The sequence below is a fragment of the Chanos chanos genome, chromosome 6 (assembly GCF_902362185.1).
Source record: "Chanos chanos chromosome 6, fChaCha1.1, whole genome shotgun sequence".
Classification (NCBI taxonomy): Eukaryota; Metazoa; Chordata; class Actinopteri; order Gonorynchiformes; family Chanidae; genus Chanos; species Chanos chanos.
The window spans coordinates 20,376,525-20,402,537 of record NC_044500.1 but is presented as its reverse complement, the minus strand read 5'-3'; the positions used below and the strand labels follow the sequence as shown (position 1 = coordinate 20,402,537).

Genomic DNA, 26,013 nt, shown 5'->3' with positions numbered 1-26,013 from the left:
TGAAGACGAACATGACTGGGTGCACATGAATCAGTGGTTCTTGCCTGAAGAGGTGTGGGGGGCGGGGGGGTCTGATAAAAGGAAAGGAAGATGTTTTTGTTTCTATGCTCTGCCCCATAGGTGCCTTGTGTATGGTTTACCAACAAGAAGCCTGCCAAGCAGTGAGGTGAGACAGCGGAGCTCACACGCCAATCAACCGCCTCTCACCCAGGCGAAGCCTGGACTTCCACTTGATGTGGGGTCTTCACTTTGTGCTGTTAAACTGTCATTCCACAGCAATCTGTGGAGTGGCTGATATAAAATAATAAAAAAAAGAGAACGGCAAATAAGAATAGGAGGGAAAAAATAAAAATAAAAAAATTGGAGAAGAAAAAGAATGATAAGCTGTCTTTTGGCTATGGAGCTCCCCTCTCAAATGGAGCCTGAGGAAATAAACTGTAGTCACTGTAGCATGACTGAGAATCCAGTGAGAAAGCTGCCTTAATTGCACTCTCTCTCTCTCTGTCTCTCTCTCGCTCTTCCCCCTTTTAATGGAGAACTCTCTTCCCCCACACACAGGATAATAAGCATGCCTTTCCAACGCTTATTACAAGAATACAAGATCTCACAACCCCAAACGTTGGCACGTTCACATTTCTTCGGAACATGAAGTAATTAATGTGTCTGACAGGGAGTCTAAAAAAACTCATTAATTTTCTACACCTTCAAGCAATTTGTGGATGCTCAGGTAGAAAGTATTCATGTTGTAGGCAATCTTGGTCGAGTTATTATCAGCCATCTAATCTATACGATAAAGATCGGAGATTAGGATTTCTTTTTTCGCCACTTTTCAGTTTATGGAAAAAGACCACTCCAGGATCCTCAATTAATAGATCTGTTTACAGATATCATAACTAGGGGTTGATGCATACAGCACATATAAGTTAGAAAAGAGAAAAGATTAGTGAAAATTTCTCTTTTTATCATATAACGTAAATTTACAAAATGTTTGCTGTTGTGACAGTGGCACAGTAAACGTTTTCAAGAAGACAAACACATCTAAAATTATATAAGAGCAAACCAAAAGTTCTATTTTTTCTCCGTGGAAGGTATTGTACTCAGCAGTTAAAGTAGCTAACTGGCTTGCGTAAACATCCATAAACCGAGAGAGTTCGCCAAATTTAGGTCAACTGAAAAAAAATCTGTGAGGAATTAGTCCTCGTAAACTGTCATAACTGAAATAAATAATGGCTTGGTTGAAATGACATTTAGGCATAAAGATATGCTGTGAACTCGTTGGACAAATATCGTGTACCGTGCGTAATGAGACAAAGCGTCAAGGAGAGGCGAACACTAATAGGAATGGATTTCTATTGGTATTATCGGTGACGTAATGATTCCCTTGCCTCGTGCTCCCCATAGGCGCATTTAAAAAAAAAATCAGCACAGTTGTCTCAGCTCAAAGGGGGCGGGGTAAACTTAATGACGTCAATGGAATTGGTTAGGTGACGAGCCCCCTCTCCGCCCCATGTGGGTCAAGGGAGGGGGAGGGAGCCAAGCTGAGCTGATCCCACGTGTGACGATAGCATTCCCGGCTCAGTAATATTCTCTTAGCGGGGCTTCGAGTAGCTTTTGCAGTGACAGTGTGTGTTAGTTGCTGACTGTAGTTGGGTTAGCAATGGAGGGAGACGGGAGCCAAGCCACATCTGGAAGCCCTAATGATTCACAACACGACCCGGGGTAAGACAGCGAACGACGGACGCCACTTAAGTTTTATTCGTTTTATTCCGGTGTTTAGTAAAAAGCTTGAAACTGTTTTGATTATTGCAGTATCATTTTAGTAGCCTTCCGGGTTCGCTCAACTACACCTTTCTTTGATTATATTACCGTGCGGGCCTGCCCCTTTACAAGATAGCTTGCTGGGCTAAGTAAAACAGCTCTCTTGCTGCTGCTCTGCCTTCGTTTAGCTCGTTTTTTTAGTGGCTAGCTAAGTACTTAGCTACACGTCAAAATGGCCGATCTGACATCTGGACTCACTTCTGCTATGTTTTCTTCTTACAGTAAAATGTTTATCGGTGGCCTCAGCTGGCAAACTTCACCAGGTAAGAGAATCATTTGCACTCAACCGAGTCGCTTTGTGAGATTGTGTTGTGTTGCCGACACAGCCTGTCCGTGGCAGTTAGAATATACGGAGTGTGGTGTGCAGTATGGGATACGCTGTGCGCGCAAGGTTATTTTGATTTCCAATCATTTGAAGTCCTCTATTCGACCCCTGTGTGCATCAAGGAGACGTGTAAACTCTTCTTGTTTGATAACGAAACAGATGTAAATTTCTAATATATCTTTTGCTTTCTTTACAGACAGCCTTAGAGACTATTTTAGTAAATTCGGGGAAATCAGAGAATGTATGGTGATGAGAGATCCCACAACGAAACGCTCCAGGTAACACGCTCGGATTTGTTTTATTCCATTACTTTCTCATGGTTTTTATAGTTAAAGGTTCTGTTTTTGTCCGTTATAAGAATATCAGTAACCGAGCAAGCATCTTGCGATGCGCTTTTACGAGCCATTTGAGTTAGCGATTTTGCAACGGTAATTCAGTTTGACATTGACTGCGGACTTAACAGGATGATGTTTGCTGTTCGCGAAAATGTTGATGAAATCTGTGCAGTCCTTTAATATACGATTTTACGATATGCTTTCCCGCCGGTTCTCTTCGCCTTGAAAAGTAATAGCCCGACTATTATGCTGTTTTGAATTACTCGAAAATGTGTGCGAGGTCAGATCAACCAGAGTTATGACCTGATTTCAAAACGGACAAAATTAAACCGAACCTGTTAAAATGTATATTCGTATTCATTTAACTTATGACATGCAGTGATGTTGAAGCTCCTCCCACTCTGTGCTCTAAATGTGATTACTGTGTTTGTGTTTTTTTTCCCAGGGGATTTGGGTTCGTTACGTTTGCGGATGCGGCGAGTGTAGATAAAGTCTTAGCTCAACCTCACCACGAATTAGACTCAAAAACGGTACGTTTCTTGCTTTTGCTGGTGTCTTTTGAAATGACTTTTGAAATAGATGTCAACCCTCGTGTATCATCATGTTTCGGAGTGTGCACACTCCTTGTCATTTTCATTGCAGCCTACCATTCACACTGCAATACGCACTTGACTCAAATAAGTAGCGAAGTAATTAAGCTTTGGAGACCAGTTCTTATCCGCATGCCTGGAAAGAGTTTAACCCCCTCCGTACTATCCGTTATTCCACATTTGTGAGACCAAGAACATACGGCAGATGTGATGTTAAGTTTGTGACCGGTACAAGTATATGAAGGACTTTTGTGGCGGTATTGCTTATTTCTTGCCTTTTGTCTTTTAAAGAAACTCCGAATGTGTCGTTAGCTCGACATTTTTGAATGTTTTGTGTTCTAAGTGAATCCGATCACACGCACATAACAGTCCAAATGATTGCTTTCGCTACAGTGATTTTAACTGAACGTTTGTGTGTCATCGCACTTTAACACATTTTTTCCCCCATGATTTCTATAAGGATGATAATTTAATCTTTATCGAACTATTGCCGAAGTAGGGGCAGCGTGGTGACAAAAAGCTGTGCTTAAAAATTTATATCATTTATGTGTTACTGATATTTTTAAACACTGGCCCATGTATATGAGATTGTCATAACTTTACGGCTTGATTTTATATGCAGTTATTCTGAGCCTGCTTATCCTTATTGTCATGTTAATTACCCTTGTATCTATCTATTGCCTGAAAAGACATTCACACTGTCATATTCTGTAAGAGAAATGTTGAGAAGTGAACTTCAAATTATTGATCATTCTGCACACAGAACATATTAAGGTCTCTCCCCCCCTCCCCCCGCCTTCACTCACTCACTCACTCACTCACTGACACACACTCACACACAAACACATTCACTGTTAAAAATGTAAAATCTTGTCAGTGATTTTTGCTGAAGTGTTGCACGACTTTAAAATAAAGAATAAAGAATTATAATTTTTGCAAAAGATGTTCAGAGTTCTTAGTGTGTTTTATGTGTAGCAATTGAAAATATAAGCTACCGTGCCGTTCTTCCACAATAACAGTGAAATTCAGACAATACTATGACAATGATTGCTTGTTTTATTTAAATTATAGACAGTTATCGTGCATCAGAACAGCATCAACAGTGTCTAAGTGCTTCGACTATTTCGACTAGTGGATGGAGGGTGAGTTTAGCTAAGAGGAGCACACTGAAATCAGAGTCCAAATTACTCCGTATCTCTCCAGAATATGATTAACGGGTTCAGATAAACAGAATATAAACTAAACCATTTTTTAGCTTTTAGCTGTAAAATGAATTTTTCTGGTTTATTGTAGTCAACTTCTGATATCTAATCCTTCAGTTGGAGCTTTTGGGGATCAGATAAATTGAAGTTAATCTGGTGGAAATTAAGCATACATATAAACATATGACTGTGTTTTTCATGACTACATGAAGTTTTTCAAGGCTGGAGTCTGAGCTGCGTCAGACAGCTTTGCGAGAGAGATTTTTCTCTTCCACGGCTGGACTTCAAAACAAACAGCCCAGTGTTGTTTTCACAGAACGATATCAATGGATAAAATGTTGGTGAACGCTTACATTTGAAAAAACCCACAGTCGCTGGAGGAAATGCAGAGAAACTCTCTGTCGTTTCACAGTTGCACAATTTATGTGATTTATTAGTCCGACAGAAAGTCTGTGCAAGTATTGAAACTTTTGGTTCAGTCCACGGGTACAAATCTACTCTGTTATCTATCAAAATAGCCAGACTGTTCAATTGTTTATTTCCCAGATTCAAGCTGAAGGAAATGTTTGCTTAGAAAAACCCTTCCTGTGAATAATTAGGATCTTAAGGAATTGGTATGGGTATGAACACACTGTCCTGTTGTCAAAGGGCAAAGTGACCATGGGAATGACCACCGGTCATCAGTGCATTTGTTTTTGTTCTTTGTTGGATGAACAGAAATGCATTAAGAACAAGATGAAGCAGGGCGTCTTGCTTTTGGTTGATCAGACGAAATAAGATTATGTAACTGGTTCAGCCAGCAGCAGATTAACCTGTTAAATGGTTTCGTGCCACAAATGACAACAGCTTTTTAATAGCATTCCTCTAACCGTACATTAATGTGAGGTTATGGTTGTGACTATGGGAATGGTTACAGAGTGTATAAGAAATGCCTCCTTGACTGAAAGATGTTCTTGCCTTGTTGCGTGTATTACTTTAACATCAAATTTGTCAGTGTAGTCTGAAATAAATGTGTGTCGATAGTAAAAAAAATAAAAAAGAAAGAAAGGGGCAGTGAAAAACGATTGAATGTTTTTGAGTCATTGTGTCAGCTGAGCGCATGCTTCAGAATTGGGCCAGTGTACGTTACGTAATTGCTCTACATGTATGGAAGTTTTTTTTTTTTTAAAGAAAAAGAACAAGTGGGTCAAGGTTTGACATTTGGACTGCTTTGGAACAGCTTGTCTGAAAAAGGATTGAGGTTTGAGAGTTGAACAGTGCAGGTTGGTATGGGTGGGATTAGCTGTTTTCCCAGTGGATTGTGATGGCATACGTGGTGTGTGTGTGTGAGTGTGAGAGTTGCAGCTGAATGGCTTTCACTGATGCATGACCCTGCTGGAAAAAAGGTGAAACACACAGATCTGGCTTGGACTGGACAGAAGTTGCTTTGGACATGTGACAGACTGTGCTTGCTAAGGACTGAGGAAACTCAGAACTGGCCTCTAAACCCAAAGGACACTCTGGATGTTTCTCACAGGGGGAGTAACAACAACAACAACAACAACAAAAAAACATTTTTACACTTTTTTTTTTATGTCCAACGTCCTGCTGGCATGCAGAACGAAGTTCTCTCTCACTCTGAGCTCCTCTCAGTCACTCTTAATCAGCCAACTTCATCAGTCTGACTGAAATAGAAATTGTTGGCATCTCATTAAAACAACTGATTTGTCAGGTTTTTTTTTTTGATATGCATTTCCCAAATGCTATGCTGTTAGGAAGATATTGCTTTCAATTCTTTTGTCTTTTTTTTTTCTTTTTGGTTCTAGCAATATGAGTTGTTAACTTTTAGCAATTTCAGATTTCATCAGGATATGAGAATTGGCGTAAGTGCTAACCTGAAGAGAAGTTATTGACATACTTTAATATTTCATATTTGATTAAAAATGGTTACATAAGCTGTGGCTGAAAGGACCAGGAGTGAAAATTGTATTGTGTGTTGACAATTATTTGCCTGCTGTAGTGCTCTCTAAAAGCAATCTGTTTTAGATTAAACACTTTTCTGGATGAATTAGAGTATGACAAAACGGCGTAATTCTTCCCTGATACAGTCTTTAAACTGTGCTACGTAGCCCTTCCATTCCCACCAAATTAATTTATTTACCAGAGTGTTTTTTTTAATTTCTTTTTCTTGTTCTCTGAAACATGTTTATTTCTTTTTTTTTCCATTTGCACACTCTCACTTCTTGCCATTCCGTTTTTATTTTGTAAAGTACCAAACAAACAAACAAACCATTTCATTTTTATTTTGTATCAAAGTAGCAAACAGACGGAAGCAGTGGTGAGAGATGTTGTATGTCGCTATGTAATATTACATAGATGAGCTGCAGTGTTTTATGTGGCTGGAGAAGCTGTGTTTTCACCGTCTCACGCCCAGGCATGAACAAACCATGACCGTGCTATTTGCTTTCACAAGGCTTTGTATTAGTGCTGTGACAGTTTCCACAAAAATATCATCAGAAAGAATCCTGATCAGGGTTTTTTTTTTTTTTTTTTGGTAATCTTGACCAGTCTCTTTATATGTTATTTTTAAATTTGACCAGTCTTTTTCGCAGAGCTGTGAATTAGTCTTATACACCAGTTGTGTCCCAGTTAAGCGCACTGTCTCTAACTCAGTTTCCTCAAAACGCTTTAACATTTGGTGGCCATGGCGTCTCCTGTGTTCTGTCGTTTCTCGTGGTGTAGAAACACGCTCCTGACATGTTGTTTGTTCATATTCATGGAGTTTTAATTTCGTCTGAGTGAGAAGCCGCACAGGTTCTGCCACTGAGTGAAGCTACTTAGGGTAACCCAGAGTGACGTGAGAAAATAAATGAGTGAAGAAAACAGACGGGCGTCTCGACATTCAGCCGTTCTGCAAATGCACAAAGCTTTACTCGCTATCGTCTGAAAATGTTTGGTCTTTAAATGTTTGCCCCTGCAGCACACCTGAATAATGTTAGAAAATATTTGCAATTCTCAAGACATGCAGTAAACACAGCTCAAACTACGCGCTTACTGAAGATCAATAAGATCTCTGGAACATGAATGCTTATTATCACTGATGTTATTATTATTTCACTGAGGATATTGCTCCGTCTTTTTAATGAAAAAAATAGAGGAATCAGGCTTATTCATATTACCTGATGATTATTTTTTTTCTCCCCGCAAAGAAATATCACCCAGAGTCGCTGATGTGAAAGGAGTGCTGTTCATATCTTCGTGGAATAAGTGAAGTAATGATTTATTGAGAGTTATGATAAACCTAATCCACTGACTGTGTCACTGAGAGTTGATATGAGGGAGGCATAAAAACGGGTTTGACTCAGGATGTTGTCCTTTATTCTTGGAATAACTGTGGCGAGGAAAGTCACCAATAATGAGGATAATCCCCGAGGGGAAGAGCAGGTTGTGGATATATTGATCGCATGCCCTCTGTTGAATCTCCAGGACTTCCTAGGGCTGGAGTTCTCACTAATACAAACTCCTTTATGTCAGTTTGACTTCCCTAAAGGCACTGAATGCTGTTTACTGTGACGAGCATGAATTTCCCGATTCATTTTTACACCATAAACCCTGTGTACCTGCATAATTACACAATACTTACAAATCTATGTTGTAAAACACCCAAATTTAGACAGTCTGTATGAATTTATGCCTTATGTAGTTAATGTAATCCCACATAATGTAATTTTACACACAATATAATAATTTTATATAGTGACTGTATATACACTGACTACTGAAACGGTGTTCTCTGAGGTGTGCTGGCTGAGGTGGACACTATAAAGCTTTACAGTGTTATAGATGAAGGGAAAAATGTGACATGTAGCTGTGACTGGGTTCTGTGTCAAACAATAGGGGATAGTTTTGAGAGAATTGCTTTATATCTGTGGAAAGCCTGTCTGTCTCTTACTCAGTCTTCTCTCTCTCCTCAGATTGATCCTAAAGTTGCCTTCCCTAGACGCGCTCAACCCAAGGTAAGAGCAGGATACCCTCTTACTTTCTTTTCTTCTTCTTCTCCTTCTTTCTTTTTTTTTTTACATTCACTTGTTTTGAAGTTAAATCTTTTTATATCCTTGTGTATTTGGTCTTTGCTGGGTTTGCAGGTTTTGTGAGAAGGAGACGTTTGGTGCCAGATTTCAGCAGTCATTTTAGGTTCTCTGTAAACAAAAATCCATTCATTTGGACAAACCAAAAAATACCATAGCACATCTCTGGTTGGCCTGTTGGTGTCATGAAAACCACGGCTTAATTCCTGAGAATGTTTTTGGTTATTCTGAGAATGCATAAGGGTTTTTTGGGATCCTTTTGACATTAATGAGCAGGATCTAGTCCACAGTGCTGTTTGTAAAAGGAATATGGAAGATTGACTTGCTTGGTGATATAATGATGGTGAGTGGCGTGTAGCTGCTTTAACAGTGTGGCCTCTGTGTGTGGATTTGCCTCTTGTGTTTTGGCACAAAAAAGGCCTTTGTTTGCTCTAGTTTCAAATGAAGATTTGCCAGTGGAAAGCTCTAAGCCTTAGCTCACGCAACCTTGAGAGTTTCGCCCATGGGCCGCCGAGAAACCAAAAACCGTCGTTCATCAGTCGACCTGTTCTGGAAACAGTAACCGTTTCTCACAGATACACGCACAGGATCAAAGTTTCTGTTTACACAAATTAAAACTGTGAAAGATGTACATGAGTCCAAACCTTTGTGACTTTTGTGAGAAGAAGGACTTGGGACTCGGTGCGGATGTGGGCCAGAGCTAGGCATTGGTCGTCTGTGTGGATTTATATGAGTGCTGTTTAAAGATCTTAACACTGTGTACTGCTTTAAAACCTGTTTATGGGTTTAAATAAGGAATTGTGACACTCTGGGGGAGTCTGAAGGTTACAGCAAACATCGAGATGAATCTCTTGCTGAAGCTGCAGCCTCATTAGTGGCAAAATGGCTCGTGCTCGTTTCAGCCCAGGGAGTATAAAACACACACACACACACACACACACACAAAATAAACCCCACATACATACACAGGGCTGTGTTCAGATCTCACAGCCGTATGAAGACGTGTTTTTTCTCTCGTTGTGTGAAAAGCAACTCTGAGGGTACATAAATTTGTGATTTTTATTGAGTTGAGTAGCGATGGCCTTTGTTTTCAAATGTAAGTATCTAACTTTAATTTACGTCAGCCTCGCTGGCAGTAAATACCCTTGGAGGTATTAGACATCAGACTGCACTGTCAGCCATGCTCAGTGTCCCAGTTTTGGTCTGTGGAACAGACGTCTCTTGCCCTTTAAGGCTGTTCAGGGCTGTGTAGGGATTCCTTCTGGCCTCCTCTGTAAGCCAGAAACTGTTACCCACTTTTTAGTGCAGAGAGAGAGGGGTGGCAGGTGTCCACAGCACACTTGTCTTGCTAATTGAAATAAAGAACTTTCCGGACTGTCCAGAGGAGGAAATCAATGGAGGAGAAATGACGCACTCTTTGCGAATGCACATGCCAACCACACACTGGTCCAAATAGCAGGCCTCAAGGCCCCAGGCCTAATGCTGGTTTTTGGCTCTGCATGCATCCTGAATGAATGGAAGCATTAATGCGGCCAGTTTCTAGGCGCAGTTAGCTCACTGCCCGTAGGTACTCTCTCATTCTCTGAGTTAACTAAACCAGTGCATAATAAGTTTTATGCAAATGAATTGCTGCCCTCTCCTCTAATCAAGAGAACCGGAGATGTGTGAACCGTGCGATATTGGAGGAGAATGAAATACATTTAAAAAATAAATAAATATAGAAATAAAAAATGGTTATTCTGGTGTTGCATTACTGCTCCAAGGGCGTTTTGTTCTCTGTTTAAGAAATAGACAGAAAAAAGGCAAGAGGAGGCATAGAGGTTTTTCTTTTTGTGATTATTATTTATAACGGGAGAGATGTTTACGGCCGAACGAGGACAAGATTGCCCTTACCGATGCTCTTATTGGCATTGCTGTTGTACACCACATCTCCACTGCAGATCTCGGCGTGTCTCAACAAGACTTTAATTGATACTGGTGCTGTGACCACTTGAGATGTATCCTCCGCGTCCGTTATTGTCCCTAAGACAGAAAAAACCCTCTCTCATTAACTCAAGCAGTACTGCTTAACCCAGTCATTTCATATCATATGGCGGAAACAATCATTTCATTTTAATATGTCTCAGGATAAACAGGACTTTTATCCCCAGAACTGCACTGTTGCCATGTGTCTTTTTTTTTTTTTCTTCCAGAAGCTTCTTATGTGTGTGAATGCATGAGGCAGTGACAGTGATTTCCAGACGAGTTGAATCGGTCCAATGTGACGTCTCCTTGGCTATATTTCATGGGCATGATGACAGGGCTGTAATTTGGATATCATGTTTCAGATCATTACTTTGCATTACTACATGATCATTAGGAACAAGAGTGGGGAAAAAAACGTGCTTGATTTCACTCACATTAATCTCACATGAGTCTTTTTCCCCTTTATTTTTTACCGCTTTGCTTTACATAGAGAGATTTTTTCAACATTCCATTGTTAGCCAGCGGTCACTCCATAGGAGGTGGTAGCTGTGTTCCACTCACTGCAATGTGAAATGAAATGCTCGTGCCATGAAGTGGATATACATCTGCTCTCAAACATACTTGTTCTAATCTTGTTGAAGGTGTTGTAATTAAGAGACGGCTGGCCCCTTTGCATTAAAGAAATTCATGCTGTGATTGTGATTTGGAAGAGATGCAATCTATGTTGAGATTTAACCTTTTGTATTTGTTATTGAAGGTCGTAGATAAGTGAAACAACATGTTGTCTTAGTCAATTAGAGCAATGTAAGCAGGAAACCTGTTGATGTTTACACAGGCGGGGACCAAAATGATTTTGGCTCAGAAAACTTCTTTGGTATTGGACTCTCTGGAATACGTGCCAATTAATCTCAGCATGGAAGAGACTTGGTAGCTGTGCGAATCCCTTGGATGTTTTCTACAATTCTCTGGCTTTCTTCCACTAATTCTGGACCTTATTGTCATTTTTTTGCTGAGAGCAAACACTAGAGCTCTGTTGAGTTTGCGGTTTAAGGAAAAAGAATAGCTATTATCTGCTCTGAAGCGGACGGCTCATTAGAGAATTACTATCCACTGTTATGTCAGGAACCATAATTAGCTAAATGAGTGGTATTATCGACAAAAAAATTGAGCTTAACTTTCAGTGTTTGCCGGTCTTGAAACAGGAAAAATGAGAGGGACATGGCTCGGAGCACTGTAAAGTAAGATCCTCCAGTTATGCATTGAACACATTGCGAGTCTGAGCTGAGATGTTCTGGCATTTCTACCGCCGTGAGAGCTGTCAAAACAACACCTCTGCCGACGCCGCGCTCTGAACTGCAGTTCCAACACTCCTGCTTTTACAACAGCCTAGCATGGGACTGTCAGAGGTAGCGTGTCATGGCTGGAAACGAGTTTAACTGTCTCTGATTTTTTACCATTTAATTTTACCATATCTCTCTCGCAATATTGCTCACGCCCCCTCGTTTTGTATAAAAATATTTTCCCCTCACGTACTAATAAAACAGCTGAGTTGCTGTGACCCATGATGAGCATTCGAAGGGGGGGGGGGGGGGGGGGGGGGGGGGGGTGCGGTGCGTTGCACATAGCGGGGTGTGAAAACTCGGCGCCAAGTTTTTAATGAAGTCCATAGGTGATGTGGCGTGAAGTACTAAGGCCTCTATCTGGCGGCTGCCTCTCACTTTCCAGGTGAGAGGAGCTGCTCCGAGAGTTCCCTACAAACCTCTTTCTCTCAGCACTTCTAACACCATTCGCTAGTCTCACATTTGACGACTCAGTCCCTCAGAAAGAGTGTAGCTAGCACCGGTATCAAATCCTGCATGTTGCGTCTCTGCACAGGCCTTTCCCATCTTTCTTTTTTATTCTTTATGTTTTCTGCTTATGTTTCTCATACAGGACGGTTTAAGAATTGAGATTGGATAAAAGTACAGTGTGCAAAAACTGGCAGAATTCTTTGATGTTGGTACCGCGGCATCTTTGTCCCTTGAGAGAGATTGGTTTTAAACAAAGAAGAAGGAACACTTGGACTGGTGGTCCTTTTGTGTTTAACCACAGCGCTGACTTTTATCTAAGGTGCTTCAGCCCGTGAGCTAGCCAGATGCTCTTTCAACATCAAAGATAAACCATTCAACCTCGAACGCTGCTGCTTGGCAAAGGCTAGCGTGCGCCAACGTTACGGTCTTTTTACGACAAGGTTTAAGTTCAGATGAGTTGAAGATTAAAACGCTTGGGGCCTGGGTTTGGGAGACAAGTTGATTCCCCCTGGTCTGTGATTTTTCTGTTTTTCCCAAGGCATATTTAAGGACTACCTTATCTGCTCCTATGTTGCCATACTACTGTGAGAGGCCGGCCTTGGGTGTTGACGCTAACGAGCAGAACAGGCATACGGTGGTGTGCAAGTTAGTTTGCTTGTGTTTCTGGAGGTGGAGGACATGACATATACATGCATTAGACATATATTCAGAAGCGCCATATTCCACGGTCCTCTGTATTGATCAGACCCTCCTTCCTGAAACATGTCTTTGTTTCTATAGCATTGTCAATGTTTACCTCATTGATAAGTTAGAACGTTGGTGTGTGTTTGTGTTTGTTGATTTGCTGGTGACTCAATTTAATAAATTGTGGGAATAGCAGCTTTGTCAGGGTGAGGGCCAGAGACTATGAGGCAGGGACCAGATAGGTCCAGATGAATTTCAGTTTTAAGGGTCTGGGAGCAGAGGGTCCTTATCTCAGACAGAAGGACTTGGTGAGGAGGCATTTCCAGACTTGGAGACAGTCAAGTGTCTGACTTATTTTGGAGCACTTTCCTTCTCTCTCTCGCTCTCTCTCTCTCCCCCCCTCCCAACCTTAAGCTCTGTGAAAGGCCTGAAAAAGATTGATAAGGCAGGGGAGCAGATGGCGGTTTTAAAGGACAGTGCACTCTCTTCGCTTTGATAATGACGCACAGTATACTCAGAAATCTCCTTTAGTCTGGGATCTGAGTTCTGAAGGTACAAAGTGAATTAAACAGAGAGACTATTGGATAGCAGTTAAGTATCAGCTGAGAGTGACAAACACTACAGATTTTTGTCAGGGTAAGGTGTTCTCACAGACAGTTTCTGAGATGCGTAATGCCCCCCCCCCCCCAAAGACTCAAAGGTGTTTTGAAAAAGTGAGTCAGCTCATTCGGCTTGCAGGCACTAGTCCACCCCCCCACCCCCATCCTTGTTCCCTCTGTGACTTCAGAAGATTGGAGAACGCTTAAGTAGGTGGTAGTGGATAAAAAGTGAACCGAACAGAATCCATTGTTTGCAATGGCGCAGAGCAGAAGTTTTGCTTTTGGTCAGAAATGGTGGTGAATTTTTCTTTCTTTCTTTCTTTCTTTCTTTCTTTCTTTCTTTCTCTGGAGATAACTTAAAAAGGAGACTTATCAGTGTGATTTCTTATCATCTTCTCTGTAATGTTGCTGTTGTTTTTTTTTGTGTTTTAATACTCAGAAAAAATAATTAGGCTAATAACCTATAATTTAAATTGGCTTTTTAATGACAGTGCTTGTTGATGTGGAATGTGTTGTCTGTTGGAGTGACCTGACTATAAACAAACTACAGAGTTTATTTTTCTCCTTTCTCTCTGTGCTACTTTTCTAATACAACTTTAACTTTTGCTGATTGGTTGTCAGACTTGGAAACTTGTCAACATCCAGACAGGTTATTACACAGTGACAAACTTGTTTTTTGAGCATCCTGGAGCTTTCATTTCACCCCCCTGTCTCTCTCTCTCTCTCATGGTGGATGCCTGCCAAGTCTGCCTCGGCCGCTTGTGAGAGCAGACAGACAGAGCTCCAAATCTAGCCCGCGTGGCCTGAGTCGATTTTCCCTGGGCTTTGATGCTGTTGTTACTTGGTGTGTCACTCTCTCTGTGCCTCAAAGCGTGGGCCACTCACTCCTCCTCTCTGACAGTCTTTCTCCCAGACCTCCTCAGGAAGTGACTCCTCGAGGAGCGACTGTTTTGGGCATCTATTTCCTCCACGTCGGCCAATGCTTTCATTATTGTTCTCCTCTCTGAATTAGCTTTCCTCTCCGTAGTTAGCACTGGAAATAATTCAGAAATTGCGTTAGAATTTTTAATGGTGTCTTCCAGTGATGCATATGTATGTGTAGTTTGTTGATGTTTTTGAGCTTTAGTTTTGTTGTTGTTGTTGTTGTTTATGAGTCACAGCATGACAGATGATAATAAATTTACAGTGACTCAAGATAGAGCTCGTAGATTCTTTGGGTGGCAGAGGCTGCCCCCCCCCCCCCTCTCTTTCGCTCTGTCTCTGTCTCTGTCTCTCTCTCTCTCCTTATCTCTCTCTCACTGTCTGTATGATGGACATAGGGAACTGAGCTGAGACTAATCAGACGGTTTTGCTGTTTGCCATCGTGCATTGCCCCAAATGATGAGTCTTGACCCTCAGTGGCTGTGTCCTTCCTCACTGATTGTCCTTCACTCGACTGCAGCAGCAGTGCCTTGCTTCTCTCCCCTCTCCACTCCACCACAGCGCACTCATCTGCCTGCTTAACCCCCCCCTTTCATTCTCTCCACATTTTCCCTTCTCTATGGAGAACAGCTTTTTTTTTTCCTACTCCAAATTTGACCACTCCATAGTGCTCATTTCAGAGGTACAAAGCCCCCCCCCCCCCCCTTCTCTGTGTCTCTTACCATGTGGCAGACAAGTTGGGGGAGTGTTGCTGACCAGGGCTGCAGTGTGTGTGTGTGTGTGTGTGTGTGTGTGTGCGTGTATGTGTGTGCGCGTGCACATGCACCTGTGCGTGTATGTGTGTGTGTGTGTGCTGTTTGTTTGAAGTCAAGGGCTGTGATGTTTCATTGGCTCTGAGCGGGACCTGTGATGGACAACCCCCTACCCCCTCCTACCTCTTTGGCACCGCCCCTTCCCTGTGTTTCTCCCCGCCCCTCCCTGGGTTTCTGGAGCTTCTCCTACAGCATGATAAATCTGATGCTAAATTTAGAATGTGTCTTTCGTGGGCACAGAGAGAGAGAGAGAGAGAGAGAGGGAGAGAGAGAGAGAGGGAAAGAGAGAAAAAGATTACTGGCATGTAGTGAGGGAGAGGAATAACAAGAGTAGCAAGCTTTCTGTTCACAAACAGATCCATTTGCAGTTGGAAAACAGACGTTCTTGTCTCTTTCACCCACCTTTCTCCTTTGCAGTTTAAAAGGCCATTGTTCGTCTGTGGTTTTAGTGGTGGGATATGTTTTTATTTGTTTATTTTAGCAGCGTATTGTTGTCCCGTTCAGTGCATTCCAATTAAAGACTGCACAATCAGGCATCGTCAGACAGAAAAATGATGATTGGAGGCGGCATCGGTCCCTTTGGAGAAATAGCATGAATGAAACTGAGGAAACTCTGAGACATCAGTTTGAGATACAATACAAGCACTGGCACTGTTCAGCCCACTGCTGTTTACTTAATTTATTTATCTTTTAATCTTGTGGTTAAAACGAATCTTTTATTCTGTTTCAAATAAGCATTTGTACTATCACAGTATTTCAGTGTCAAAGGTTTTCAGGTAGCTGTTAAAACATTACTTTTTACATGTAGCTGCTATAGATGCTCTACAGTGTTCTGAACCCCTCTGTAAAAGTTGTGACACTCAGGCTGGGAGTGTACAGTGGTTAGTTTACTGGAGTTGTAGTCATTCCACTGATAAAGCAGTGATGTAACACCAGTACTGCCTTACACAGGCCAGGGATCAGAACCATGTTTCACTCTGTTCACCTGATGAACCTGATGGGTATCTCTAAAAATACTCACCTTCATTTCCAAGGCCAGCGCCTTGGTCTGAGAAATCACAATGCAGACACATCACAGTTTTCAGAGTTAAATTGTCTGCGCAACTGTATAGAGTATGAACACTTACGTGAAGCTAATCGCACGCAAACAAATTTTTTTTGCAGTCCTGTGTGCTTGTTACAGACTGCAGAGCGGCAGTAGGCCGAAGGCCTGGTTCTGCAGGAGAGCGGAGGCTCTGCTTTGGTCTCGAGAGAAGAGGGCTCGGAGAGTGTTTTCCGTGACCGATGCAGCTGAAGCAACATAAGAGACAGTGCTTATGAAACGAATGTAAACCGAACTGGCCTCCCCAGGTCTTCACTAATCATGTCTTAGCCAAGACAAACTGCAAACTCCGCAGGACCGCATCTCCGTGGGATGCCTTTCAAATCACACTCTGACCCATTTTAAAGAGGCAAAGGTGTCTCTCCATCGCTTTGCTATCATCAGTTGCGTGGTCGGAGTTTTATTTGACTAAAGCTCTTTCGGCTTTGAAACAAATGTCTCCGGACTAGCATGCAGCGTGTTCACGTTCAGTTATTGCGTGCAGTGAAATAAAAGGACGTTTTAGAAGGTGTACAGAGAATTCTGCCGGAATGTGTGTCAGCCTGTGGGTTTTTTGTGTCGGTAGTGTGTCATTGTTTCTGTGGGTGTGACTGTGTCTGTGGTTCTGATCTGCTCAGGAGGTTGTGGGTGTGACCTGCAGCTCCTTGTTTTTTATGCATCACATCCTGATTATAATCTACTGCTTCTTTGAGTCTGTATATGTGTGTGTGTGTGTGTGTGTGTGTGTGTGTGTGTGTGCGTGCGTGCGTGCGTGCGTGCGCGCCTCTTTGTCTGTATGTGTATGTACCTGTGTGGGTGAGTTTGTATACTTGTGTGTGTCTGTGTGTTAGTGTGAGAGTGTGTGTGAATACACGTAGCTGTCTATGCTCTTGGTGACCTCGGGAAGCAGTGGTTTTGTAAGGATTCCTGAGTTGTATTTTGGTCCCTATGCTGAGAAACACAGTGAAGATGAGGTTGCTGGGCCTTCACGTGTTGATAAGCCATCATCATCATCATCATCATCACCATCGTCCTCTCTATGTGCTGGTCTTCCTCTGTCATGCCTGGGATCCTGTGAACTGAGACTGCTCCATCTCTACAACATGCTAATACGTCACAGCATAGAGAAGGCCACAGTGTGTAATCACAAGGCATGGGAAAGCCATTCCATGCAAGCTCCATAGGACCACTGCACCATTAACATATAAACGGCCAAATCCTTCCAGTTATGGAGACTTGTGCATGCAGCCATGCTTAGTCTTGCGCGCCTCACAAGAACTAAAAACCACCATTAAATGAAACCATTTTTTATTGATGAGACGAACAGTGTTGTAGAGCTTCATGGTGTTAAAGCCCTTGAGGTGCTTTTGGGTAAATAATGGAATTCTTCTACGTCAGGATCTGTTGCGTGATTTCTGTTGTGCGATCTCACGGCAGCTTTGAGGTTTTCTCCGGCGTTTTCTGCGTCTTGTTGAAGCGTCAGAGGTAGTCAGTGTCGAGTGAAGCATACAAACTATGTCGATGATTGACAGGCTAATTAGCAATCAATTATGAATGAAATGGAGTTACCCCTAATAGACAGGACTTCCCATTCCTGACATGAAATTTTAATTATCAATCTTGACTCGGTGTGTGTGTGTGTGTGTGCAAGGGAACAACTGGATTAATGGAGGTTTTTGATGTTTGATTGCGGCAGCATCCTCAGCCTTGGTCTCCTTTGTTAAGAGCCGGGCATGACGGTGTTTGACCTCCACGCCGTCCCAGCTGCGTCACCCACACCTGGATTATCTCCCTTTCCTGTTCTTCAGCAGCAGCACACAGACCTGGTTACGCCTTCATCCTCTCCAGCAGCTATCCACATCTCACCAGTGCCTGGCTCTCTAGGCCAAGGGCTTTTTAGACCGTTCTCTTTAGCACCTGTTGGCTTCATTATAACGCTCCCCGATTCCCGAAAGAGACGACTCGCTCTCCGTGGCATTGCAACGTTTGTGCATGGCCTACCGTTTCCCAATCTCTCTCCTTACCAAGCCACCGACGTCAATTTAAAGTTGATTTTGACAAAACAGTTATAATCATTGCAGTCTGCAACAGCTGTCTCTCACCGAGAGCGACGCACACCTCCATCTGAATGTCTTGCTGTCTTTCACTCACAGAAAGGGGTGGAGGGAAAAAAAAAGCAATTAAAATGTTATGTGTTAGGAGGAGGAAAACGGTGGCAGGCACAATAGACTTCGACGTTGGAGTTGGTGGACTCGGAGGAGTAAATGTCAAATCCCCGCGGTGTGTGTAGGTCATGTGGTTTCGGTTGCTAAGTTACCAAGTTCCACGCTGCAAGTTACACTTCCCCCTTGATGAGTGTGCCTCGGAGCAGATAAGTACAAATCGTTGCCTGCCAGCAATTAAACACCAGGACTGAGGAGAACTAAGAGTCCAGATCACCCGCTCTGGGATTCGGCCCGTTTAAAACAGGGAGAAACCACAGATTATCTGCTTGTCTGTGATTGTTTAAAAGTGTAGACCAGGATTAAATCCCCCCTCAAAAAGAAAAAAAGACCGTAGGGAAGGCACTGAGCTGAGATGATGTGAGATGCTGTAGAATGTGTTGAGAGCTGGAGGAAGATGACTCCAGGGTCAGGCGGTCGTACTCTTCCTCCGGCAGGGGAAATGAAGTCAGTGCAAGGCGGGCTAATGGGAAAAGTATAGGGATGAATCTTTTGAAGAAGAGAAAGACAGTGGATAGTAATGGAGATATAATGTTCTCTCTGACCGCCTTTGCTCTCATGCTGAAAGTCTATTTGATAGCGGTGATCCATCCTCTCCTGTGACTCCTCTTCCTTACACTCAACTCCTTCATGCATTTGACAGCTCTGGAAGTCGAAACACCCGGACGTCTAAGGGCCGGCGTACTCATAGTCACACAGTACACAAATGCAAGCTTCCCCGAACAAACTGTATCAAAGTAAGCCTAAAATAAAACTTGCCATTTCCCAAATTAGACTTTTTTATAATGGGAGTGCGGCTGAGTGATGTTCATTCAAGGCTAGCCTGCTTTTAAGCCAGGACTAAAATGCCCTGGGTCGATACCCGTCCTTTGTTTTTACGGGGAAGGCCTCAGCTGCCCAGGGTAGGAATATGAGAATGTATTGATTATAGTTTGCACCCTGTTGCCCCCTCTGTTTCTCCAAGACCCCCCACCTCACCAAGGGGGGAAGATATCCCCCCGTTGCAGCTGTGACCCTGGTTCTGGCTTGCGGTGGAATCGGGGAGGTAGGTCCTTTCGTAAGGGCCTGAGCAGTGGGAGAGAGGGATGCTCCAAGGATGAATGTTTGTTGATGGGTGACAGTAAATGCTGAAGTTGTTTCCACAGCTGCTGTGGTGAAGATGTTCTTTCTTTTTCTTTTTTTTTTCTGAGGGGCTGGGGGTGAGATATCTTTGATTGATCTTGGGGACATGGGGCTGTTGGCGGTTCTTCAGACGAAGACTGCTGTCTGCTTAAGTTTGTAACTGCTGCAGCAATGTCTCTAATAACACTCAAGCATATAACTTAGTGTTTTGTTTTTTTTAAAGTGCTTTCACTTTGAGAAGGCTCTGCTCCGCCCCTCAAGCATAGAGAAGGTAGAGTTTATGGTCACAGACTGTGAGGGGTTTTGACTGTGTGGTTATTCACTTTGAAAAGTAAAAGATAAAATAAGTTTCATTTTTGGAAGGTATCTTTTTTTTAATATAACCAATCAGAAAAGGTCAAATCGTTCAGTGCTTGCATAAATGAATGGCTGAAATGTGTTCCACCACTGAGGGAGTCATCTCTGTGATTGGAAACTAAAGTAAAGTGTTCTTTTATTCTTTTTTTAAATCGCATTTTTTTCCCAGGGAGTTTTATTATTTCCCCAAATCTCAGGTCTATGCTGTTAGCTGCAAACAGTGCATGCAAAAGTTCCAGCTCAAAGTTGGTATAAGTTCTTGTGTGAACTTGCTTTTACCAGTCATAGGAGAGCAAGCAGAGAGATCACAGTTCTGTTCCAAAGGACAAGAAGGACAAGAGAGAAAGGAAAAACCGACTTTAGGAGACCAAAAAAAGGGTTGAGTAAAAACAAAACAAAACAAAATAAAACAGAACACAGTTTGACATGCACTTGAAGTTTTGATTGGCATTATTCACTGGGTTTGGGCTGACCCTTGTGTGACAATGTATGTTGGTATCTGTGAAATTATTGAATGGCCGATGTCGTGTTTATGCGTGTGTTTCAAGTTCCGGAGCGGCAGCTGTCCTGGGTGTTGCTCTTTGCGTAACACGGCGAAGATTAATAGCCTGGGAAAGACAGTAAATTAAAGTTGATTTATTGCTCATGATACACACTGCTGTGCAGCTTATAGTAGTCCATACTGAGGTTTTTAATGTCACTATGTCTCTCAGAGCAGACGGCTGATGAACACTCAGGCAGATATTGTGCAAAATGATTAACACTGAAAAGCTACAGCCTTTGAGCAACTGCAGCAGTAATTCTGCCTCCTCATGGTTCAGCTAGACGTGGATCAGCGGATGGTGTGGAGAGAAAGAAGATGATTAGGGACTGATAAAGTTAAACATCGCATCTCTTTGTTTCTCTGAATATCGCTCTAGTTTGTGTTCATACGATTTCATCATTATAACTTAATGTGTTGTTGCTTATAAATATAATTTTCTGTGAACTGTATAGCTTGTAGATGCTGTTTCCTATGCTGAGGTAATCCTGAGTTTGCATTTGAATGGCTGACCCCAGCAGAGCAGAATGGCTTTGTGCGTATCTGTTTTTTACGTATGTGTAATTGTATTTTATGGATGGTAACTTGCTCAATGGTAGGCATGAATAGGATAGAGTAGAATAGAAAGATTACCCTGCATTGTGTTGAGACTTTGTCACAGTAACAGAGAGAGAGCCATAATGTTAAGCTGGACATGGCTTTATACACACACCCCCCCCCCCCCCCCCCCCTAGTTCTCCGCAGTCTTGGCTCACTGAAGCCAACCTAAAGACCACCGCAGAATGGTGAAGCCAAGGTGATCTCCCACCGATGTACTCCCCCACTTGTCCACAACTGGTCACGACTATTAACCATCGCCTTCTGAGAGCTTCTCTCACCTTTCCTCTGTGTGCTAGCTGTTCCAGGGGGGTGGCTACATCTGCAACCAATGGAGCGTAAGTTGATAGGTGTTGCCCTTAGCCTAGCGCCATGCTATTTTTGCTATTTTCACTCTGAGAGATTGGTGATGCGTGGGAGAGATCCCAGGAGATCACATTTCACCTTTTCATGTTGGAACCATTCAGTCCATCACTCTTTTTTTTTTCACAACAAAGCCCTAGTGATTCACAAAAACATAGGTTTGGGAATGTTAGCCTTGGCCTTTGACTCATTTTAACCCCCCACTGGTGTGTTTCCAGGGGAACATTGAGAACAGAGGGCGGGCATCTTCGCGGGTTACAGCGAGGTGATTGGGTGAATGATTCATGACAGTCCATTGGTTGGACACTGGGGGCTACCGCAGGTTTTAGCTTTAGAGCCAGACTTTATCAGCTGCATCATCTGAAGCTTAAACAAACTAGCACACACTCTCTGCATTCCTCAGCCAAAGTGTTACAGATGAGAAAGAGAGAGAGAGAGAGAGAGAGAGAAAGAAAGAAAGAAGGGGAAAAACCAGTTATTTTCAGTGTTAGGCAGAAACACATTCACTCACAGCTCCACAAAGCAGATAATTTTTCGATGCTTTCTGATGTAGGTATTGGTGATTTTGCGATTTCTTATGTTTAGTTTTTGTGTGTGTGTGTGTGTTTGGGTGGTTGATCAGTTTTTGCCCTTTCTCTGTGATGGATAAATCACCAGTGGAGGAGAACCTGGCTCTGTGGTGATGGCTGAGTGAGTGCTCTCTCTCCCTCTCCCTCTCTCTAGTGCTGTCAGTCTGATCAGAAGAGCCACCACAGCTGAGGAGGAAACATGCTAAAAGTAGCCATCTCTCACGACACAGTGCTGTGCTCCTCCCCTCCTTAATCTCTATCTCTGTGGGGCTCTCTCTCTCTCTCCCCCTCTCTCTCTCCCCCTATCTTCTGACTGTGATTACAGGCCTTGAAAAGCCAAAGAGCATGTGCGGTAGGAAACAGAACAGTTCTTTTCTCTCTCTCTCTCTCTCTCTCTCTCTGTGGCCTACCCACACTATGACAGTGTTGCCAGTCATTCAGTCCTCAAATTCTTGGCTGCAGTGTTCTCACACCACCGGGTCTCAGTCAGACCAGCGGGCCCTCACTCTTGTTATAGTCTGTCTCAGTGTTTGGGGTCTGTCCAAAGCAGAATCAACCACTTCCTTAGGCACCTAAAAGGAGGGTGTTTCCTTTTGCACTTAAATATTTTTTTCCTGTACATGATAATTTTCTGATTATCATATCTTGGATATTTAAACTAGTTATTTTGTAATTTGTCCTTGTCCAGTGAGCTTCTCTAACAATGGTGTGTCATTGATTTGTCTCTATAGCTCTTCAAATTTGTTTTTCCCTGCATTGCCGAAACATTTATCACTTTAAGTAAAATGCAAATGCAGGGTAGTAAAATGAGAAATTGTTGGCTGTCGTGTTTCGCTAGTCCATTATCATTAGGTTGGAATGCATTTCGATTTTCTCTGTCAGTTCATTTAGCTTCGCATAATAATAAATAGATGCGTTTCCTCGGATTCTGGAAACCGCCGTCATACCTATACTCGACAGCTGTGTAAAGATTTACAACCTGTTTTTACCAGTTACATTACGGTTTCCCATTTACCTGTTATTCCGTCAGTTTTATCGAAAAACAGAGTATATCTTTAACAAACCACAGCCAGTCCCTCAGCGACACAGGAGCCAAGAGAACAGTAGTGGTGACGGCTTATGATTTATTCAATAATTGTAGGATTTATTTATTTATATTACCTGATTTGCCGATTGAATATTTCAGCATACTACGGCGTTGTCTGTCAGTGTCTTACTCGGTGCCTTAACAACCACCAATCAATGCTCCTTTCTACTCTCTGCGAAATTGCGCCACAGATTACTTTGCTCTCCCTAGGAGCCTGTTAAGTTTTTTTTCCCCTCCGTTTTATTATAAATGCACTTCCCGGTTAGATTGACGTTCTCCATTAATGGCTCCTCTCATCCAGTTGAACCTATCGGGTTGTATTGTCTGCCCGTAATGAAGTTGGCAGCTGGTCTGTCATCGTTAAGTGAAAGTCGAACCAGAACTTTTGTACAAACACGTTAATTTTTTTTCACTCTCTTACTGTAAATAGAATTTCGTAACCAAAATGACTGATGTATTTTTGACGGAATAGCCTACATGTAACCAATATGAGCAGTTTGTGTAGGAAGGTCATTAAATTGTTCAGCTTCGGAGGGTTTTTCTGTTGGAAGAATTTGAAATGTTGCGAGCATATTAAGTCTTAAAAGGTTAGTGGAGATCTGTGTGGGTAGTAAGTAGGCTACTTGTAACGTCTTTTTTTCCGTTTTTACTCGGTTACGCAGGACGTTCGTCAACCAAGAAACTGAGCAAAGATTTTTTTTAGCTGTCCCCTCTTTAACTAAACAGATTCGTGCTGCGAGTTGGGTGAAGATCCTTTGCAAAGTAGGCTCAGTGGACAGGATTAATTTACTTCCACAATGTAGTTAACGCAAATCAATTGAAAGACGTTGGCCTGGTTGTACTTGAGAGAAGTGTGAATAGAAACCAAGTTTTTTGGCGACGATTACGTTTCAAGTCCAGGAATCAAATTATAAGGATAACTATAGCTGACCACACCACGCTAAAATTGAACCTTTAGTCCTTTTTAAGACTGAAATAACTCTTGTGTCTTTTATCCTTGCAAGTTTGAATCTAAAAGTCTGAGGTTAAGTATGAAAGATGGGCTATTGAGAGATCACTTAGATTATTCAATCATGCTCTTGGGTATTTCCTGCTTATCAGTGCTTGCCAATCAATGGCAGAAACTGAATATCAGTTTGTTCCACTCGGATTCAGGCCTGGAGCTGACCGTCTGGGCTTGTCCTCTCCTCCCTGCCTGGCCTTGCCGTGGTAACATTCAAATGAGGATCATGTTTGGGAATAAGAGTTTGCCTTTATGGGGTTCAGATTTTGGGTGACCCTGTCTGTTTGCCTGCCTTCTCCCCCCCCCCTTTTCAGTTATTCTTTAATCATGGTTCTCATTTACATGGCTCCATCCAGCCGTTTTGTAGTCGTGATAAAATGTGCGTTTTCTCAAGGCAGATACAGATCCTAGACTCTTCCGTTTGAAAAATAGTTGGATTGAACATGGAGGGGAAAAAAACCCCCAACAACAACACAGGTTTCAGGAGTTTTTAGATGTGCTGCGCATGTGGTTTTTGATCTTATGATTTTTGAATTTTTTGTTGTTAGGCTTCATCAGACTTCAAAATAAGCTTATTGTGGGTTTGTGAACATAAGGGTGGCCTGTTTTTCTTTTGCCGTGTTGTCGATTCCCTGCTGTCTAGACTGATGGTGATTGTAATTGCTCAGGTAATGATGAAAGTAGTGGAGAGATTCCACAAGGGCCTCCTTCATTGTGGCGACAGGAAAGATTTCAAATGCTGGTGATTCTACAAACCAGCTGTTTCTGTAGGGAGGATGAAGGAGCCGCTACTCACCCCCCTTCCCCAAACCCCACCCACCACCCTCCACAGGTGCTGTGGAAATCATGTTGCAGAAGGCACCGTCATCTGAGTTAAGCAGTGCTGTGTTTTTTAACTCTGTCAGCTGTCATGCCGTTTGGCATCAAAGCCAAAATCCCACCCTTGAAGTTGCCCGAGATGGAGCGAGAGCTCTCATGCAGGAGAGACAGTCTCCATGTTGAACACTCTCTCTCTCTCTCTCTGATTTATTTATTTATCTATCTGTCTGTCTATCTATCTATCTATCTATCTATCTATTTATTTATTTATTTATTTATTTATTTATTTATACCTTTTCCCGCCGTTTCCCAGCCCTGCGTGGAGGAAATGTCTCTGTTCAAAGGAAAAACCCAGGCAGCGGATGCAGTGCTGGCTATTAAAAGCTAATGGCACGGCCTGGTTCAAAGGAGGCTGTAACACAGGTGCCTGTGAACAGACCACTGTAGGAAGATTAAAGCTTGTTTTGTGAATAAGTGGGCCTTGCACACAGGCTCCAGATCTCCAGGTGCAGGCTGTGATGTGTCAGGGTAGGCTTTGGGTGGGCCAGCCGAGGGGGACGGGGAGGGGGTGTGGGTGGGAGTGGGGTGGGGGTCCTTGGAAACTGAAAGTTTTGGTCATGATTTCCCCATATCTCAGTGCTCTGACCAGTAAACACTCGTCTCATGGCTAGAAATGAAAGACAAATATTATGTGAGTATTTATTTTTATTCTGATATAGAACTCTATGCAAATATTTTTGAACATCTGACCTGCATTTTCCAATAAGACCAGAAAATTGCCATTCAACATGTGGAGAAACAGTCATGCCTTTACTGTCTATAGATTCTAGAGGATAGTGATGTTTTTATGACTGTAGATTTGGGAAAGTTTGGGTAAAGTGAACTAAACAACTGTGGGAATAAGAGAAGACTTCCCGGCCTGGCAGTAAGACAAGTCTCTACGCCCAAGAGAGTCTGCCCTGGTCAATCAGTTCTCCAGCAGAGAGAGAGAGAGAGAGAGAGAGAGAGAGAGAGAGAGCACACTGACATGGATGATAATTAAAGTGTTGTGTAGGAGCCAATCCTTCCTTGTAAACTTTATATTAAATCTCTCTTTAATACCTTTGTATTAATATTGACCTCTGTCTACACTGAGTGTGTGTTT

At 42.5% G+C, this 26,013-nt stretch overlaps 1 protein-coding gene across 3 annotated transcripts in view; it reads left to right on the top strand.

Annotated features, from left to right (window-relative positions):
* The first annotated feature begins 1,532 nt into the window (after positions 1 to 1,532).
* The window catches only part of msi2b (musashi RNA-binding protein 2b), a 204,590-nt gene continuing 180,109 nt past the window's right edge, over positions 1,533 to 26,013 (top strand). For all 3 annotated transcript variants that reach the window (XM_030776712.1, XM_030776714.1, XM_030776713.1), the window contains exons 1-5: positions 1,533 to 1,719; positions 2,041 to 2,081; positions 2,340 to 2,421; positions 2,924 to 3,008; positions 8,224 to 8,265. In XM_030776712.1, coding sequence (XP_030632572.1) covers positions 1,658 to 1,719; positions 2,041 to 2,081; positions 2,340 to 2,421; positions 2,924 to 3,008; positions 8,224 to 8,265 — 312 coding nt within the window. In that variant the 5' untranslated portion in view covers positions 1,533 to 1,657. The remainder of the gene's footprint in view (positions 1,720 to 2,040; positions 2,082 to 2,339; positions 2,422 to 2,923; positions 3,009 to 8,223; positions 8,266 to 26,013) is intronic.